The sequence below is a fragment of the Papaver somniferum genome, chromosome 11, assembly GCF_003573695.1.
Source record: "Papaver somniferum cultivar HN1 chromosome 11, ASM357369v1, whole genome shotgun sequence".
NCBI classification, from domain to species: Eukaryota; Viridiplantae; Streptophyta; class Magnoliopsida; order Ranunculales; family Papaveraceae; genus Papaver; species Papaver somniferum.
In genome coordinates this window covers 132,706,985-132,722,570 of record NC_039368.1, presented here as the reverse complement: position 1 = coordinate 132,722,570, position 15,586 = coordinate 132,706,985, and the positions used below count along the sequence as shown (strand labels likewise).

General features: G+C 37.1%; 4 protein-coding genes across 6 annotated transcripts; all 4 read left to right on the top strand.

Annotated features, from left to right (window-relative positions):
- Positions 1–1,211: 1,211 nt before the first annotated feature.
- Positions 1,212–3,241, top strand: LOC113322105 (protein trichome birefringence-like 25). The gene is made up of 3 exons (XM_026570124.1): positions 1,212–1,591; positions 1,842–2,119; positions 2,198–3,241. Exons 1-3 carry the CDS (start codon positions 1,342–1,344, stop codon positions 2,975–2,977), a joined length of 1,308 nt encoding a protein of 435 aa, XP_026425909.1. The 5' UTR covers positions 1,212–1,341; the 3' UTR covers positions 2,978–3,241.
- Positions 3,235–5,056, top strand: LOC113322106 (protein trichome birefringence-like 25). The gene is made up of 3 exons (XM_026570126.1): positions 3,235–3,489; positions 3,605–3,882; positions 4,013–5,056. Exons 1-3 carry the CDS (start codon positions 3,264–3,266, stop codon positions 4,784–4,786), a joined length of 1,278 nt encoding a protein of 425 aa, XP_026425911.1. The 5' UTR covers positions 3,235–3,263; the 3' UTR covers positions 4,787–5,056.
- A 586-nt stretch (positions 5,057–5,642) lies between these two features.
- Positions 5,643–7,895, top strand: LOC113321473 (protein trichome birefringence-like 25). Of its 2 annotated transcripts, none has more exons than XM_026569385.1 (3): positions 5,643–5,998; positions 6,410–6,687; positions 6,810–7,895. In XM_026569385.1, exons 1-3 carry the CDS (start codon positions 5,716–5,718, stop codon positions 7,587–7,589), a joined length of 1,341 nt encoding a protein of 446 aa, XP_026425170.1. In that variant the 5' UTR covers positions 5,643–5,715; the 3' UTR covers positions 7,590–7,895. The 2 variants fall into 2 exon arrangements, with proteins under 2 accessions (XP_026425170.1, XP_026425171.1); XM_026569386.1 differs by lacking the exon at positions 5,643–5,998 and adding an exon at positions 6,223–6,313.
- A 50-nt stretch (positions 7,896–7,945) lies between these two features.
- LOC113321472 (protein trichome birefringence-like 25) lies at positions 7,946–12,071 on the top strand. 2 transcript variants are annotated; one of them, XM_026569383.1, is made up of 9 exons: positions 7,946–8,072; positions 8,272–8,638; positions 8,818–9,095; positions 9,386–10,588; positions 10,695–10,976; positions 11,117–11,182; positions 11,320–11,409; positions 11,610–11,729; positions 11,811–12,068. In XM_026569383.1, exons 2-4 carry the CDS (start codon positions 8,302–8,304, stop codon positions 10,133–10,135), a joined length of 1,365 nt encoding a protein of 454 aa, XP_026425168.1. In that variant the 5' UTR covers positions 7,946–8,072; positions 8,272–8,301; the 3' UTR covers positions 10,136–10,588; positions 10,695–10,976; positions 11,117–11,182; positions 11,320–11,409; positions 11,610–11,729; positions 11,811–12,068. The 2 variants fall into 2 exon arrangements, with proteins under 2 accessions (XP_026425168.1, XP_026425169.1); XM_026569384.1 differs by lacking the exon at positions 7,946–8,072 and having other exon boundaries at positions 8,301–8,364; positions 8,492–8,638; positions 11,811–12,071.
- Positions 12,072–15,586: the final 3,515 nt, after the last annotated feature.

Here is a 15,586-nt window from a genome sequence, read left to right as displayed (position 1 = left end):
AGTCAAAATGTATAAATGCATGTGGACCAAATTTTTTGGATTACCCACGGTGGGGCTCATGTGCCAAAATTAGAGTTCAGCCTTAAAGTTTACTAACACAAAATTTAGTAGGAGATTTTGATAAAGCATCTTTGTTTTGGAAATATACTAGATTAAAGTATTTTTTTTTTATAGAAAATCTTTTAAAAGTGTTCCTTTTTTGACTGATTTTCCCCTCCAAATAATGGTTTTCATCCAATTAAGTGATAGGTGACAGTTATCTCACATATTAAAAATTATATTTATTCTTGAACCATATCTTCTAAGTGGGGAGAGTAAATGATTCGACGATTCTAAAAGCGATGTAACGATCCTAAACCAGTCTCGACGAATCTGAAAGCGGTATAACAATCCTAAACCAGACTCGATGAAGCTAGAAAATGTTGTAGGATATCGATTATTCAAGACCAAAAACCCAAACACTTGGAAATGGTGAACCCTTTTTGGGGAATTATGTAACAAACCTGAAATTGATGAAACGATCATGAACCAGAAAAATGATGTAAAAGCTAGAAGGTAAACGTGGAAATGAGTAAAGAGTAAAATAAGTAAAATTTAGAAAAATAAACCAGTGTTGACCAACTTAGATGAAAAACTTACCTGAAAAAGAACTTTCGGTATAAAAAAAACTGTATAAGAACTTTGAAAATATTTAAAAAAAGAAAATAATTTATTAAGTCGGATTTTCAGACTAGGATACTTTATTAAAATACCCAATTTCATATGCAATCCTAATTCTACCTTTTAACCGAAATGACTTGTCCAAGTTCCAATATAGCTAGGGATGGGATCAAATTTCATATAAGACCTGATTATCAATATTGTAATATGCATCCCAACCCAAAATTTACCGGTATATAGGACCCAAAATAACTGTAACCCAAATGTTATCCGATAATACAATGTGTAATTCAATCTCTGTAACAGTAAACCATTTGTCGGTGCTCTAATTCCCAAATTAAAATGCTTTCAGTAAAGAGCAAACGAAAATCTGAATGTGTCAGTTTTGAGAATCTACACTACACCTTATCCAAAAAGAACAAAAACTTTAACATACCCCCATCCCCATGTAAAAACTGTCATAGAAATTTCAATTTTTGTATACACAAAAGTCATTTTTCACTACACCTTAATAATAATTTTCAATTATTATTAAACCCCTTCACTCTCAGTGTAAATAGTTGTTGTTTCACTAGATTTTTGTTTCTCACCTTGTAAAAGTAGAAGTGTGTTGTGGGGTGGGGTTTTAGTTCTTCATTCATTTTCTTCTGTCAAAACAACAATTATTTTGGTGAAGAGAAAATGGTGAAACCATGGTTTATATTCAAGCAATACCATGTATTAGTAAAGGTTACAGTTTTAATGCTTTTATCAAGTCTTGTTCTTCATCTGCTTTACTCTACTAATAGAACTCATAGTTCAGTTGGAGGAGTTGCTTCAATTGTCCCCACTGAAGAAGTTCCTTTTCTAAAGGAAATAGTGGAAGCTGAGAAGGATTATTCTCTGGAGGAGATCCAAGAAAACCCACAGCAGAATCAAGTTCCTCGTAAAGGTATGTGATTTTAATTCTGGGTTTTGTTAGTTTATCAAGTAAATGCTCAAAATTGGAACCAAATTATAGCTATGGGTGGTGGTGGTGGTGGCCCTGGTGGGTAATTTTAAGCTTCATTATAGCTATGGATGGTGGTGCGTGGTGGTGGTGGTGGGTTCTTAAGCTTTACATTAGCAATGGGTGGTGATGAATGTTCTTGATTCAGTGTAATCATTCATGTAATGATGTGTAAATGTACTTGTCTGTGCAGGAAAATGTGATTTTTTTGTTGGGGAATGGATACCAGATCCATTGGGTCCAATGTATACTAATGAGAGCTGTAATGTAATTACCGGAGATCAGGATTGCATGTCCCATGGACGACCCGATTCAGGGTATCTTTATTGGAGGTGGAAACCAAGAGATTGTGAGTTGCCGAGGTTTGACGCGGCGAGGTTTCTTGATTCAATGCGGAATAAACATTGGGGGTTTGTTGGTGATTCGATTTCTCGAAACCATGTTCAGTCATTGCTTTGCATTCTCTCCAAGGTACATTCACAATTGTCACTCAAATTTTGAATGGTTGCTACAATATGTGTTGATTTCGATTTTTATGCATCTAAACAGGTTGAAGCAGCAAATGATGTTTATCACGACGAGGTGTACAGAGATAGACGATGGCACTTTCCATCGTATAACTTCTCCCTTTCCGTTATCTGGTCTCCGTTCTTGGTTAAGGCAATTAGTTCTCAAGGTTTCAATGGTGGAGCGGCAGATGACATTCAGTTACATCTCGATGAACTTGATAAGAGTTGGACGGATCATTACGCGAGTTTTGATTATATGGTAATGTCTGGTGGAAAATGGTTTCAGAAAACTGCAATCTACTATGAAAACAATACAATTATTGGGTGTCACAACTGCACAAGGAGGACTGATTTGACAGAATATGGATTCGACAATGGTTACCGTAAAGCAACGAAGCTAGTATTCGAGTTTCTCTCGAGTTCTAATCACAACGTCTCAGTTTTGTACAGAACCACTACAGCTGAGCACTTCGAAAACGGGAATTGGGACACTGGAGGTACCTGTGATAGAAAAATACCATTTAAGCAAGGGGAGATCAGTTTGCACGACCTCGATATTAAGTTACGTAATGTAGAGATGGAAGCATTCGAGAATTTGAAAACCGTCAGATGCCCAGGGAAAAGGGAAGTTCTCAAAATTTTTGATGTTACTAGCCTTTCTTTACTTAGGCCTGATGGACATCCTGGTCCATACAGAAATCCCCATCCATTTGCAAAGGGTAATAAAGCTAAAGTTCAGTATGACTGTCTTCATTGGTGTTTACCTGGACCGATCGACTCTTGGAATGATCTGATCATGGAAATGGTGATGAATGGCTGAACATTAGTAACATGATACATGTTAATACGTTTTCGGCTACCAGATAAACTAATCCAAATTATTGTTAACTGCAGTACAATGAATGCTGTATAAAAACAAGAATGTTGGTTGTTTTTTCCTTTGTTCTTTTTTTTCTTTATGGATTTTGGATTGGTGTCAGCATCAAGCCATCGAAGCAAGAATATTTCCTTTTTTTTTCTTAGAGATAAGAATAATTGTGGGGTTTCATTAGTTCCTCAATTTAAAGACTAGAATTTTTTTTCATTTGTGTTAAGAGAAAGCGATAATGGTGAAGTACACAAGATTAGATGAGAATTCATCAGTGAAGGTTACTGTTTCAATTCTTGTAATAGGTTTTGGTTTTTGTCTTCTTTATTCTGCTTCTAATGGGAGTTCAATTGGAGGTGGTGTTTCAAGTCCTTTTGTAGATAAAACAGTGCAGGGAGATGGTGGTAGTGATGAGTTACTGAGTACAACTGCTTCAAATGATGAGTCTGTGGAGATCCGAAAAGGTATGGAATTTTGGTGTTCTTTTGAAGTTTGGTTTTCTCATTTTATCAAATTTGTACATGAAACAAGCTTATCGTTTTGAAACGTACTCATCAGTATATGCAATTGTCATTGCAGGAAAATGTGATCTTGCAATTGGGGAATGGATACCAGATCCATTGGGTCCAATGTACACTAATGAGAGTTGTAATGTCATTACTGAGGATCAGAATTGTATGATGAACGGGCGACCCGATTCTGGGTTTCTTTATTGGAGGTGGAAACCAAGAGATTGTGAGTTACCGAGGTTTAATGCAGTGAAGTTTCTTGATTCGATGCGGAATAAACATTGGGCATTTATAGGTGATTCGATTTCTCGCAACCACATGCAGTCATTCGTTTGCATTCTCTCTAAGGTAGATTCACAAATATTACTTGAGTTATAGTGTAGGATAAATCATATTGAACTTGAACTAAGTTTAGCCTAATTCAAAAAGAAAATTCTCTATTCGTAATGCTTTGATTTTATTATGCATCTACAATCAGGTGGAAGCAGCAAATGAAGTTTACCATGCCAAGGATTTCAGAAATATGCGATTTCACTTTCCCACTTACAACTTCAACGTTACGGTAATTTGGTCTCCATTCTTAGTCAGGGCTTACAATTATGAATATAAGAATGGTGTGAAAGCTGATGCTCAGATACATCTCGATGAGCTTGATAAATTATGGACAGATCAATATACGAGTTTCGATTATATTCTAATGTCTGGTGGAAAATGGTTTCTAAGATCTGCAGTTTACTACGAAAACAATGCAACTGTTGGTTGTCATGACTGTTCTGGGAAGAATTTGACAGAGTATGGATTAGATAATGCTTATCGTAAAGCCATTAAGCTAGTAATCGACTTCATCCTCAACTCTAGTCACAATGCCACAGTTCTGTACAGAACCACAACGTCAGAGCACTTCGAAAATGGTTCCTGGGACACTGGAGGCACTTGCGATCGAACTATACCATTCAAAGAAGGTGAAATTAGTTTGAATCATCTGGACGTCGTGTTTCGTGATATAGAGTCAGAAGCATTCAAGAATTTGGCCAACGTTGGCTACACCGGGAAAAGGAAATCTCTTAAACTGTTAGATGTTACTAAGCTTTCCTTACTCCGGCCTGATGGACATCCTGGTCCATACAGAAATCCCCACCCATTTGCAAAGAATAAAACTGCTAAAGTTCAGTATGACTGTCTGCATTGGTGTTTACCCGGTCCTATCGACTCTTGGAATGATCTGGTCATGGAAATGGTGCTGAATGGCTGAACATTATCAGGTACAGGTTAATCAAACATTGTATTCAGTCACTTTCTAGTGCCAACAAACTGTCACCACGTGTGGTGTTGAATCGTTGTTAGCTGCACGCTGTAAATACGCCCAGTTATTCGACATGGGAGTTCTCCCATTGTATTTCGGATGCCAAAATTTGGTAATTTGTAAATTTTCAAGTTCCTTTGTTCCAATTTTTGGTTTATTTCTACATCTAGACTATGACACTATGGCTTCATTCAACATGTAAATACAGTGTTACTGTCACAAGACTCTAATGTCTCAACCACACAACTTCCTTTATTATTGTTCAAGCAATTCTAGTTGTTCAAATTGAGGTAGCTGTCATTCAAGAAAACCTTTAGTAGTAGTACTGTAGTAGCATGGGAGGAGTATGGTCCTGTTTGGAGGTGGTGACCTATCAATAACATGGCAACTTCAATAATGTCACATTTCACCAAACCTAGTCAAATTAACATCAAATAGAGTAAAGGCAATAGATTAGCAGTCATTCAAGAAAATCCCCATCAAGCAGCCTGGTGGTGGTGGTGGGGATTGGAATGCAGCCACCAGTGACATATTATTAGTAACATGTTACATTTTGGACCACCAGATTTGCATATAAACAAATGGAGATTATTGTGTGCTACAGTACAAGTGCACAGTAATCCAATATAAAAAACAAGAATGTTGGTTGTTTTTATTTTTATTTTTTATTTATTTTTATTATTGTAGAATTTTGGATTGGGTGTCATCATCAAAGCCATCAAAGCAGGAATAATTGTGGGGTTTCATTAGTTCTTCAATTTTAGTCCTTTAAAGTCTAGACTTTTCTTTTTTACTTTATTTGTTTGTGGGGTTTCATTAGTTCTTGATTTTTCTTAAAGCCTAGATTTTTGGGTTTGGTTTAGGGAAAGAGTCAGAAAATGGTGAAGTACAGCAGATTAGATGAGAAACCCTCCTCCTGGTCTATATTCAAACAGTACAACAATTCATTAGTAAAAATTACTGTTTCAATACTTGTATTAGGTTTTGGGTTTTGTCTTCTTTATTCTGCAAGTACTAATTCTAATGGGAGTTCAATTGGAGGTGGTGTTTCTGTTTCAAGTCCTTTTGTAGATGAACCAGTGGATGGGGATGGTGGTAGTGATGATGACTTACCAACTACTACTACTACTTCTAATGATGAATCTGTGGAGATCCCAAAAGGTATTTGATTTTACTGTTCTTTTTTGGGTCTGGGTTTGTTGTTTTATTGATTAAATAGTAGAAAGTGGAAGCAAATCATAGCTTTGGGTTGTGGTGGGTGGTGATGGTGGTGGGTAGTGGTGGTGGTTTAGGGTTTTTGATTTCAGGTTTGTGTTTTTTAATTTTATCAATTGAATACTCAAAAGGGAATCAAGTCATAGCTATGGGTAGTGATGGGTGGTATTAGGTGTTGGTGGGTAGTGATGGGTGGGATAAGGTGGCGTTGGGTGGTGGTAGTGATGGATGTTCAGTTTCTCAATTCAAAAGAAACTATGGGTTTGTTTTGTTGTAATTGGTTTTAAATTTCATATTTAGTTTATTTTGATATTCTTAATCATGTATTGATGTGGATATGTACTTTGCTATTTGCAGAAAAATGTGATCTTGCAATTGGGGAATGGATACCAGATCCATTGGGACCTATGTACACTAATGAGAGCTGTAATGTCATCACTGATAACCAAAATTGTATGATGAACGGGCGGCCCGATACAGGGTTTCTGTATTGGAGGTGGAAACCAAGAGATTGCGAGTTACCGAGGTTTGATGCAGTGAGGTTTCTTGATTCGATGCGGAATAAACATTGGGCGTTTATAGGTGATTCGATTTCTCGGAACCATGTGCAGTCAGTCCTTTGCATTCTATCTAAGGTACATTCACAAACATTACTTGAATTGTAGTGTAAGTTAAATTGTGTTGAACATGAACCAAGTTGAGCATAATTCAAAGACTGCCGTATGAAATTTCTCGATTTTATTATGCATCTAATCAGGTAGAAGCAGCAAATGAAGTTTACCATGACAAGGATTACAGAAATAGACGCTGGCACTTCCCGACGTATAACTTCACCCTTACGATAATCTGGTCTCCCTTCTTAGTTAAGGCATACAATTACGAATATGTGAATGGTGTCGAAGCTGATCCTCGCATACATCTTGATGAGCTTGATAACGCATGGACAGATCAATATACAAGCTTTGATTACATTGTAATGTCTGGTGGAAAATGGTTTCTAAGATCTGCAGTTTACCAGGAAAACAATACAATTGTTGGTTGTCATTACTGTCCAGGGAAAAAAAATGTGACAGAGTATGGATTAGAAAATGCTTACCGCAAAGCCATGAAGCTAGTAATTGACTTCATCCTCAATTCCAACCACAACGCGTCCGTTTTCTACAGAGCCACAACATCAGAGCATTTCGAAAATGGTTCCTGGGACACTGGAGGTACTTGTGATAGAACTAAGCCATTTAAAGAAGGCGAGATTAGTTTGAACTATCTTGATGTTGCGTTTCGTGACATAGAGTTGGAAGCATTCAAGAATTTGAAAAACGTTGGATCTACCGGGAAAAAGAAATTTCTAAAACTTTTAGATGTTACTATACTTTCATTACTTCGGCCTGATGGGCATCCTGGTCCATACCGATACTTCCAGCCTTTTGCCAAGGATAAAAATGCTACTGTGCAGTATGACTGTCTGCATTGGTGTTTACCCGGGCCAATTGACTCCTGGAATGATTTGATCATGGAGATGGTGAGGAATGATGGCTGAGCAGCATTTTCAGATACAGATGTCACAAGATTTGCAATATGATTAAACATTAAATTTTTTTGGTTGTGGAGATATTCGATTGGTCATACTTCACAGTGTCGACAACCTGCCAGAGTTGTGTGGGTTGGTGGTGAAGGCGAGTTGCCAGCTACCCGCTGTAAATACTTCCATTTTTTGTGCGGGTTATAGTTCTCCATGTATTTTACCTTCTGTATTCCAATTTAGAGATCAAAACTTGGCAACTTTGAATTAAAGTTCATTGAAAAGATTTTGTGATTTAATATTTGATTTCATTAGAAGGTTCAAGACATTACTGTTCTCAATCTAATGGCTTCATTTTACACCCAAAAAAGAAAGAGATCTTCTCATTAATAACAGGATGTCTCTGTAGTTATGGCTCTTTTATTCCACATTGACTTCTGCAGATTTCGTCTCTGCTGATGTGGCCAAGGGAGATTTGAGACGCCATTTGTGCCGCAAAAGGTAAATTATTAGCTTACCATTTCAGTTAGCTGTAGGAATCTTTATTGATTCTTTCCTTAATTTTTGAACAACTAAAATTATTTTTCATTAGCAGAAACAAGAACTTGGTTGGTGATTGGGCAACAATTTTTTTGAAGTTTGGGTTTTATTGCTTTTGTTTATGGTAATCTAATATAGGAAAGTGCAATTTTGTTGTAAGGTTCATTTTCTTCTTCGGTAAAGGAGAAAAATGGTGAAGGATACAGGGTTGGATTGGAAACCATGGTCTGTTTTCAAACAATCCCATTTTCTAGTGAGATTTTCTTTTACCGTTCTTGTAATATGTCTCGGTTTTCACATCATCTACTCTCATATTACTGATGATAATATTTATTCAATTGGGTATCTGTCAACTGTTATCACCAAAACTCCTTCTGTAGAGAAAGTGGTAGATGCTGCTGTTGCACCGCCACCTTCTCCTTCAGTGCAGAAAATAGCAGAAGACGCCGTATCACCACCACCTGCTCCTTCAGAGGATTCTGCAAAGTTGCAGCAAAACAAGACTCAGATTCAGATTCCTCGAAATGGTTTGTGTTTTTGATGTTCATTTTAAGTTACTGCTTTTTGTTAAAAAATGAAACCTCTTCTTTATGGAATGCCAATACTTGTAGAATTCGCGCTCAAAAACAAAATTCTGCTTCATTTTACTTTTCAATAGTAACGATTTGTATACGCTTTTGTGTAAGAAATTGTGTTTATAATGCAGAAACATGTGATTTTTCAATTGGGGAATGGATTCCGGATCCATCAGGACCTATGTACAGTAATGCAAGTTGTAGTTTTATTACTGAAGACCAGAATTGCATTAAGAATGGGCGACCCGATTTGGGATTCCTATACTGGAGGTGGAAACCACGAGATTGTGAATTGCCAAGGTTTAATGCAGTGAAATTTCTTGATTCGATGAGAAACAAACACTGGGCATTTGTTGGTGATTCTATTTCTCGAAACCATGTTCAGTCATTGCTCTGCATTCTGTCCAAGGTATGTTCGGTATTAGTGTTCAAATTTTTAGTGTTCGTTTTGGCCATGAATCCAGTTAAGCCTTTGTCTGTCTATAAGAATATGACCATTTACCACCCGGTCTAGACATCTTCTCTCGCAATGTAGTGGTTTTCTAAAAGAGACTAGTAACTTTGTTCATCTGCATTGTTTGGGCGGGTTTGGTTTGGTTTTAGATTTAGGAATTCACTGGCTTCGTATTGAAGTTTACTTTTATTAAGAGTTTTAGATAAAAGTTGCATTGAAACTGATTTTGTGATGCATCTAATCAGGTGGAAGCAGCGAATGAAGTCTTCCATGAAGAGGGGTTCAAAAATAGACGCTGGCACTTTCCCTCATATAACTTCTCCCTCACGGTGATCTGGTCTCCATTTTTAGTTAAGGCCAACTCTACAGATTTGAATGATATTCGGTTAGACCTCGATAAACTAGATAAGAAATGGGCAGATCAATATACAAGTTTTGATTATATGGTAATGTCTGGAGGAAAATGGTTTCTGAGAGCTGCAACTTACTATGAAAATAACACAATTGTGGGTTGCCATTACTGTCCAGGAAAAAACTTGACAGAATACGGGTTGGACAATGGTTACCGTAAAGCCCTTAAGCTAGTAACGGACTTTGTACTGAATTCTAATCACAGCGGCGTAGTTTTGTACAGAACCACAACAGCAGATCATTTCGAGAATGGGTATTGGAACACAGGAGGAACATGTGATAGAACTGCGCCGTATAAAGAAGGCCAGATTAGTTTGAACGATCTGGAAGTTATTTTCAATAATGTTGAACTGGAAGTATTCAAGGATTTGGAAACCAGTGGATACTCCGGGAAAAGAAAAAATCTGAAACTTTTCAACGTCACTGAACTTTCGTTACTCAGGCCTGACGGACATCCTGGTGCATACCGGAGTTTCTATCCGGATAAAAATACCACAGAGCCGAATGACTGTCTGCACTGGTGTTTACCAGGACCTATCGATAACTGGAACGACTTGGTCATGGAGATGGTGTTGAACGATTAATTTTTTTCATTTTTGTAAATGACTGTTACATGTTCAATTTTCTCTGCCAATTATACCATTTAGCATTAATCAGAAGGGGTGTCACTGTCAACTGTGTGGTTCTGGCTGTGGTAATGAATACCCAGAAGTCCAAAACCAGAACCTATTTTTCTGAAATCGGCTTCGCTTCTGGTACCAAGTTATGCTCCCACTGCACTCTTCTTAGCAGTGCAATTTGCTCATTACTGGCACAAGTGGCAGTGTCTGTTGTTGTTGTTAGCACTATTGTTTACACCCGAAAGCCGTTTTTCGTTACGCACGAAACGACATAACAAATTCTATAAAGATTCTGCAGAATATATATCATACTTTACAACCAGATCTGGCCTAAATTCTGGTATCTTTGCGAGGCGTTTATATACGTGGCCATGAGTCACAGTCGTACAGCTAGTGGTATGCAGTGCTGGATTGTGGGTAGGCCTAATTTCTCCTCAAGTTGTTTAGCTTTCTTTCAATGTACTTTATCTTTTTATATGCTTTATCTGTTCCACTTGACTGGGTTCACATGTTTATAATCCAGCATAATGTCAAGTTGTCGAACAAAAAAAAAAACAGCTCGCATTGTTTGGGAAAAAGCAAAGGATTGGAATAACCAAAAGGCATGCCAGAAACTCCATTAATTCCTGCAGCTGTTCTTGAAAATCTTGCTGAACAGCTTTACGAGAAGCGCAAGAGTGCTTCGATCGAGGTGGAAAATACGGTCAAGCAATACGCCGTTGCAGGAGAACATGAGAAAATTGGGGGTTTGATCAATGTTTTGATTTCTGATTTTACAAATTATCCAGAACCCAATCACAGAAAGGTTAGTTTTTCGACTTATAACTCTCTATAGTAGATATCTGAGCCTTCAGTTCCAATTTCGTCAATTGCGTGCTCATTTACGGATCAAAAAAGACTTGACATCCATCGGAGAGAATTGCGTGCTTTGGTTTTATAATTTAGGGAGGATTGATAGGCCTTGCTGCTGCAACAATTGGTTTGAGCACACAAGCTACTCCATATCTTGAGGTAAGTCAATCTTGTAAGTATATTCTTTTTTGGTCAAATTCGACTCATCCATCGGAGAGAATTGCATACTTATATTGCTCAAGTAGATTGGCACATCCAAATTTTTCAGTCTATTCATTCACATATCAACCTTGCAGAAAATTGTACCACCAGTGTTGAGTTGCATCACTGATCAAGACAGCAGAGTTCGCTTTTACGCATGTGAAGCACTTTATCACATTGCAAAGGTAACTAACTGTTGATCTTTTTCTTCTCATTATCACATCTTTATTGACTAATAGTTGAGACTGTCGGGTTAGAATCTTGGTTATACAGTGTGGGATGCCCATCTGGCTCCACACCTGTACGCACCCGACAAGTTTAGTATGACATACCTGCATTTGCACTTGCTTCTCGGTTTACTTGCACTGATGAAGAAGTAATGCAGGTTGTAAGAGGCGATTTATTTGTATTCGCTCCTCAAATCGATGAAGAGCTCGATAGACTGTCAATGGACTCGGACCCTAACGTGCAGAGTACTGCACGTCTCTTGAATCAACTTGTGAAGGTAGAAATGCAACCAGCCTTAGTATGTGCTAATAGTGCTTATTTTCTTTTTCTAAGTTTAACAATGTCTATTGCTGCACAGGGTATAATAGCAGAATCTGAGAAGTGAATGTAAATCTTTGAAATCCCTCCTTTGTTGTAAAGAAGTAAGGAGGAGGAGAAGAAGAAGAAAATGAATGACATCAAAGACTATTTGTTGAAGTCAATCAGTATATTTGTTGTTCTTACTTTCTCTATTTCCAAAAAATTGTATTCACTTGGCTAATGTTGCTTCCAGTAATGTTCACGTTGCATTGTGTTGGGGGGAAAAATTGAAGTGGTATAGCTAGTAGATTCAAAATTTGCCTTGTCACTAAATTTTTTATTTGGCTCAAAGTTTGCCCATTGTCTTTGTGACCCTAAGAGCAATTCCTATGGGATGGGCAAGTTTTGGATTTGCCCATCATGGAATGGGCAAACATGAAAACTGATGGGCCAACCAATAAATTTATGGGTTTGCCCATTTTGCTCCCATCATTGAAAACATGATAACTGATGGGCCAACCAATAAATTTGTGGGTTTTCCCATTGCGTCCTAACAAGAGACGCGCGTCTTTCGTTATGCCATGCGGCGGAATTTTTACCGTGCAGTGTGTTCAATCGATGGCGTCTAAAGTCCCGTTGCGCGATCAAAATTCCGCCGCTCAATGGCTACATCCAAGTTCCAACCACTCTCCTTGAATTATTTGTAGATACTATTTTTTCACAGCATCCTTCAAATCATAAATATCATTCAAAATCTCTTCCAATTTCAATATAATTTGTTGAAACATGTCTCTTGTTAGTTTTTCTAGCTGAGTATACTCGAGAAGAAGATTTAGTTATTTGCAGAACCTATATGTGTTACAAACTTAACTTGATGGAGCACAAACACTGAGTGTGAATTTTTTTGGCAGAATACTTAAGAAAAGTCTTAAGTGACACCTGTAACCCGAGTCGTCGTGCTATATATGACCTACAATCTCGTTTTGATACAACTAAAAGAGAGGTAAGTGAATTTGTAGCTTTAACCATGCAATTCAATTGATTTAGAGTAAGAGGTGAAACTAATGCTAAGATGGTAACAAGATTTGTAGAGGAATACAAAAGGTGGAAAAAGGTAGTATCCCGTTTGGAAGGTTGTTTTAATTTTTTTTAAGTGCAAAAAAAATTCAACCCCTTTTTCTTGAATGTTGTTCCACCAAGTACTTCTCAATGAAGATGTGTATTGAGTATAATGGTTACGTAAATAAGTTATTTTAACCGAATTGGAATAAATATATAGTTACATTGACGTAGCGGTTAAGCTCGCAACAAGCTGCGCCACAAGCCTTTTTTGAATTGCAAATCCTATCCTTTTAAAAACAAACTCTCTCGAACCGGGAGTCATGACATTACTGTGCATGACTTTCTAAACTGAATAGCTTTTACTTAGGATTAATGGATTTTGAGTTAGGGTGTAAGATAGAGAGTTCACCAGTAACTTACTTACGAATGCCAATTGGATATGGTAGAAGAAATGCATCTATTTGGGAGAACATTATTCAAAGGATGCAAAAGAAATTAGCATCATGGAAGAGAAAGTATCTGAATAAGGATGGTAGAATTATGTTGATAAGGAGCTCACTGGAAAGTTTAAGCTACTTATTTTATATCTTTGCATTATATGCCTGCTTCAGTAGAGAAGAGATTAAACACAATTATGATGAACTTTTTATTGGGGGAGGCTGAAGATTAGAAGAAGATGAGTTGGGTTTCATGGAGGAAAATTAGCAAACCAAAAAAGAAAGGCGAGAAATCTAAGATAGCTAAGGAATTTAAGACTTGTTAACAAGTCTCTATTGGCTAAATGGCATGGGAGGTACTGTAATGAGAAGACAACTTTGTGAATACGTATTGTGTGTGAGAAATCTTAGGAAGAAGAAAACTTTCTTGTGCCGGTGCAGGTCAAGGATTCTGTTTTCCGAAGTATGTTGTATGGTATTCCGAAAGTTAATGCTGATTTTTTGATACTGTGAATATCCAGGTGAAAGATGGAAGATCAATTTGATTTTGGCATGACTGGTGGATGGAGAAAAAGTCTTTCAATAAGAAATATCCAAGGCTCTATAAGACAAGTAGAAAATAGTTTGATTTAGTGGCTATGATGAAGATCGATGGTCGGTATTTCAGTTTCTCTAGAGAGTTAGACCCAGCTAAAAGGATAGATTTGTTGGAGATCAAATACGACTTAAGGAACGTAAATATTGTCCACGGTGAACATGATGTGTTGAATGAGGATTATACGACTAAGATTATCTATAAAAGACTAACAGTTTCTGATTCAGATTGGGATTGCTTCAATATCTTGTCCAACAAGTTTGCACCGCCGAAGGTGTTATTCTTATTTTGGGTTACTCTTAATTACTTAATTCCAACGAGGGCCATGCTTGAAAACAGAGGAGTGGTTATTCAATCTTATTTGTGCTTATTTTGTAACAACTTTGTAGAGACTATCGAGCATTTCTTTATACGTTGCAGTTGGGCAACGCACTTATGGGATGCCTTTATCTCAGCTTTACATGTAAGATGGGTTATGCTGTTTGGGTTTAATATGTTGATGATGAGTTGGATAATGGAAAGATGTACAATTAGGAGGAAGCAAGTTTGGCATTTGATGCCTTTTGCTATATGCTGAGAACTATGAAATGAGAGGAATAATAGAGTTCATGGTGGTAGATTTAAGTCCAAAGATGAGTTGGTGAATGCAGTGAATCTAAACATTACACTTTGGAGTTCTAGTACAGATGTTTTCGAGAACTATTCTATGGATCAGATTCTAAGTCATGGGGCGAATATCATGTCTATGTAAATATCTTTAATTGTGGGTTTGAGGCCTCTTGACCTTTGAATATACCTTTATACATTTTTTTTCTTTAATCTATCCTTCCTTTTTCAATTTTTTTCTTTTTTTTGAATAACTCTTTGTAAATGCTTATCAAGTTTAGTAAGGCTTAATTCAAATCATATGTAATTTAAATTCAACATAAAAAAAATATTTTTATTAATTAAAATTAGAATTACATCAGTAGCAGAAATAAAAATTACAAGTATTCTAATCGTGTTCATAATTATCCTCCATCTTGATCGCGCGATGAAGACCCTTAATGTTTCCACTCGCCAAAAAATTTGTGAATTGACCTATATCTCTGCATTTGTTGAAAGACGGAAATGGTTGGTTGAAAACCAAAAGTGGTTTGTAGAAACTTAGAAGAGGTTGGTTGTGGTGCAGCAGGATGATAATATGCTGAGGAAAGACGTCTCACATCTGGATGAATAACATTATGTTGTGTCATAGGAACCATATTCGGGGTATCTCCCAGGATTTCGTGTCAATACGAAGTGTGACTAGAGGTACTGGTAGAAATTGTACCACTACCAGGATTTACACTTGGATTCAATCCAAACATGATTTCCATATACCTAATATTTCCGGACCTTTGCCACTTGCAAAGACGTTATTTGCCATTGTGCCCTTAATTGTTATTCGATGGCATCTATATTGTAATTAGGGTAAGTACGTTTTATCGATGTCGAAGCTATTGGTATCATGGTTGGCTCCCCTTACGAAGTTAAACTTGGAAAAACCCAATTTAATTGAGGTAAATTTGATGAAGATGGTGAAGAACTTCCATCTATGGGGTAGGTCATAGAACATGGTTCCTTTTGGGACAGATGTCTAGGAATAATAGACTTATCATGACCATAACGAGATAACGCTCCCCTTGTGAAGTTAAACATGGCAACGCCCTATTTAATTAAGGAAAATTTGATAAAGATAATGAAGAAATTCCATCCTTC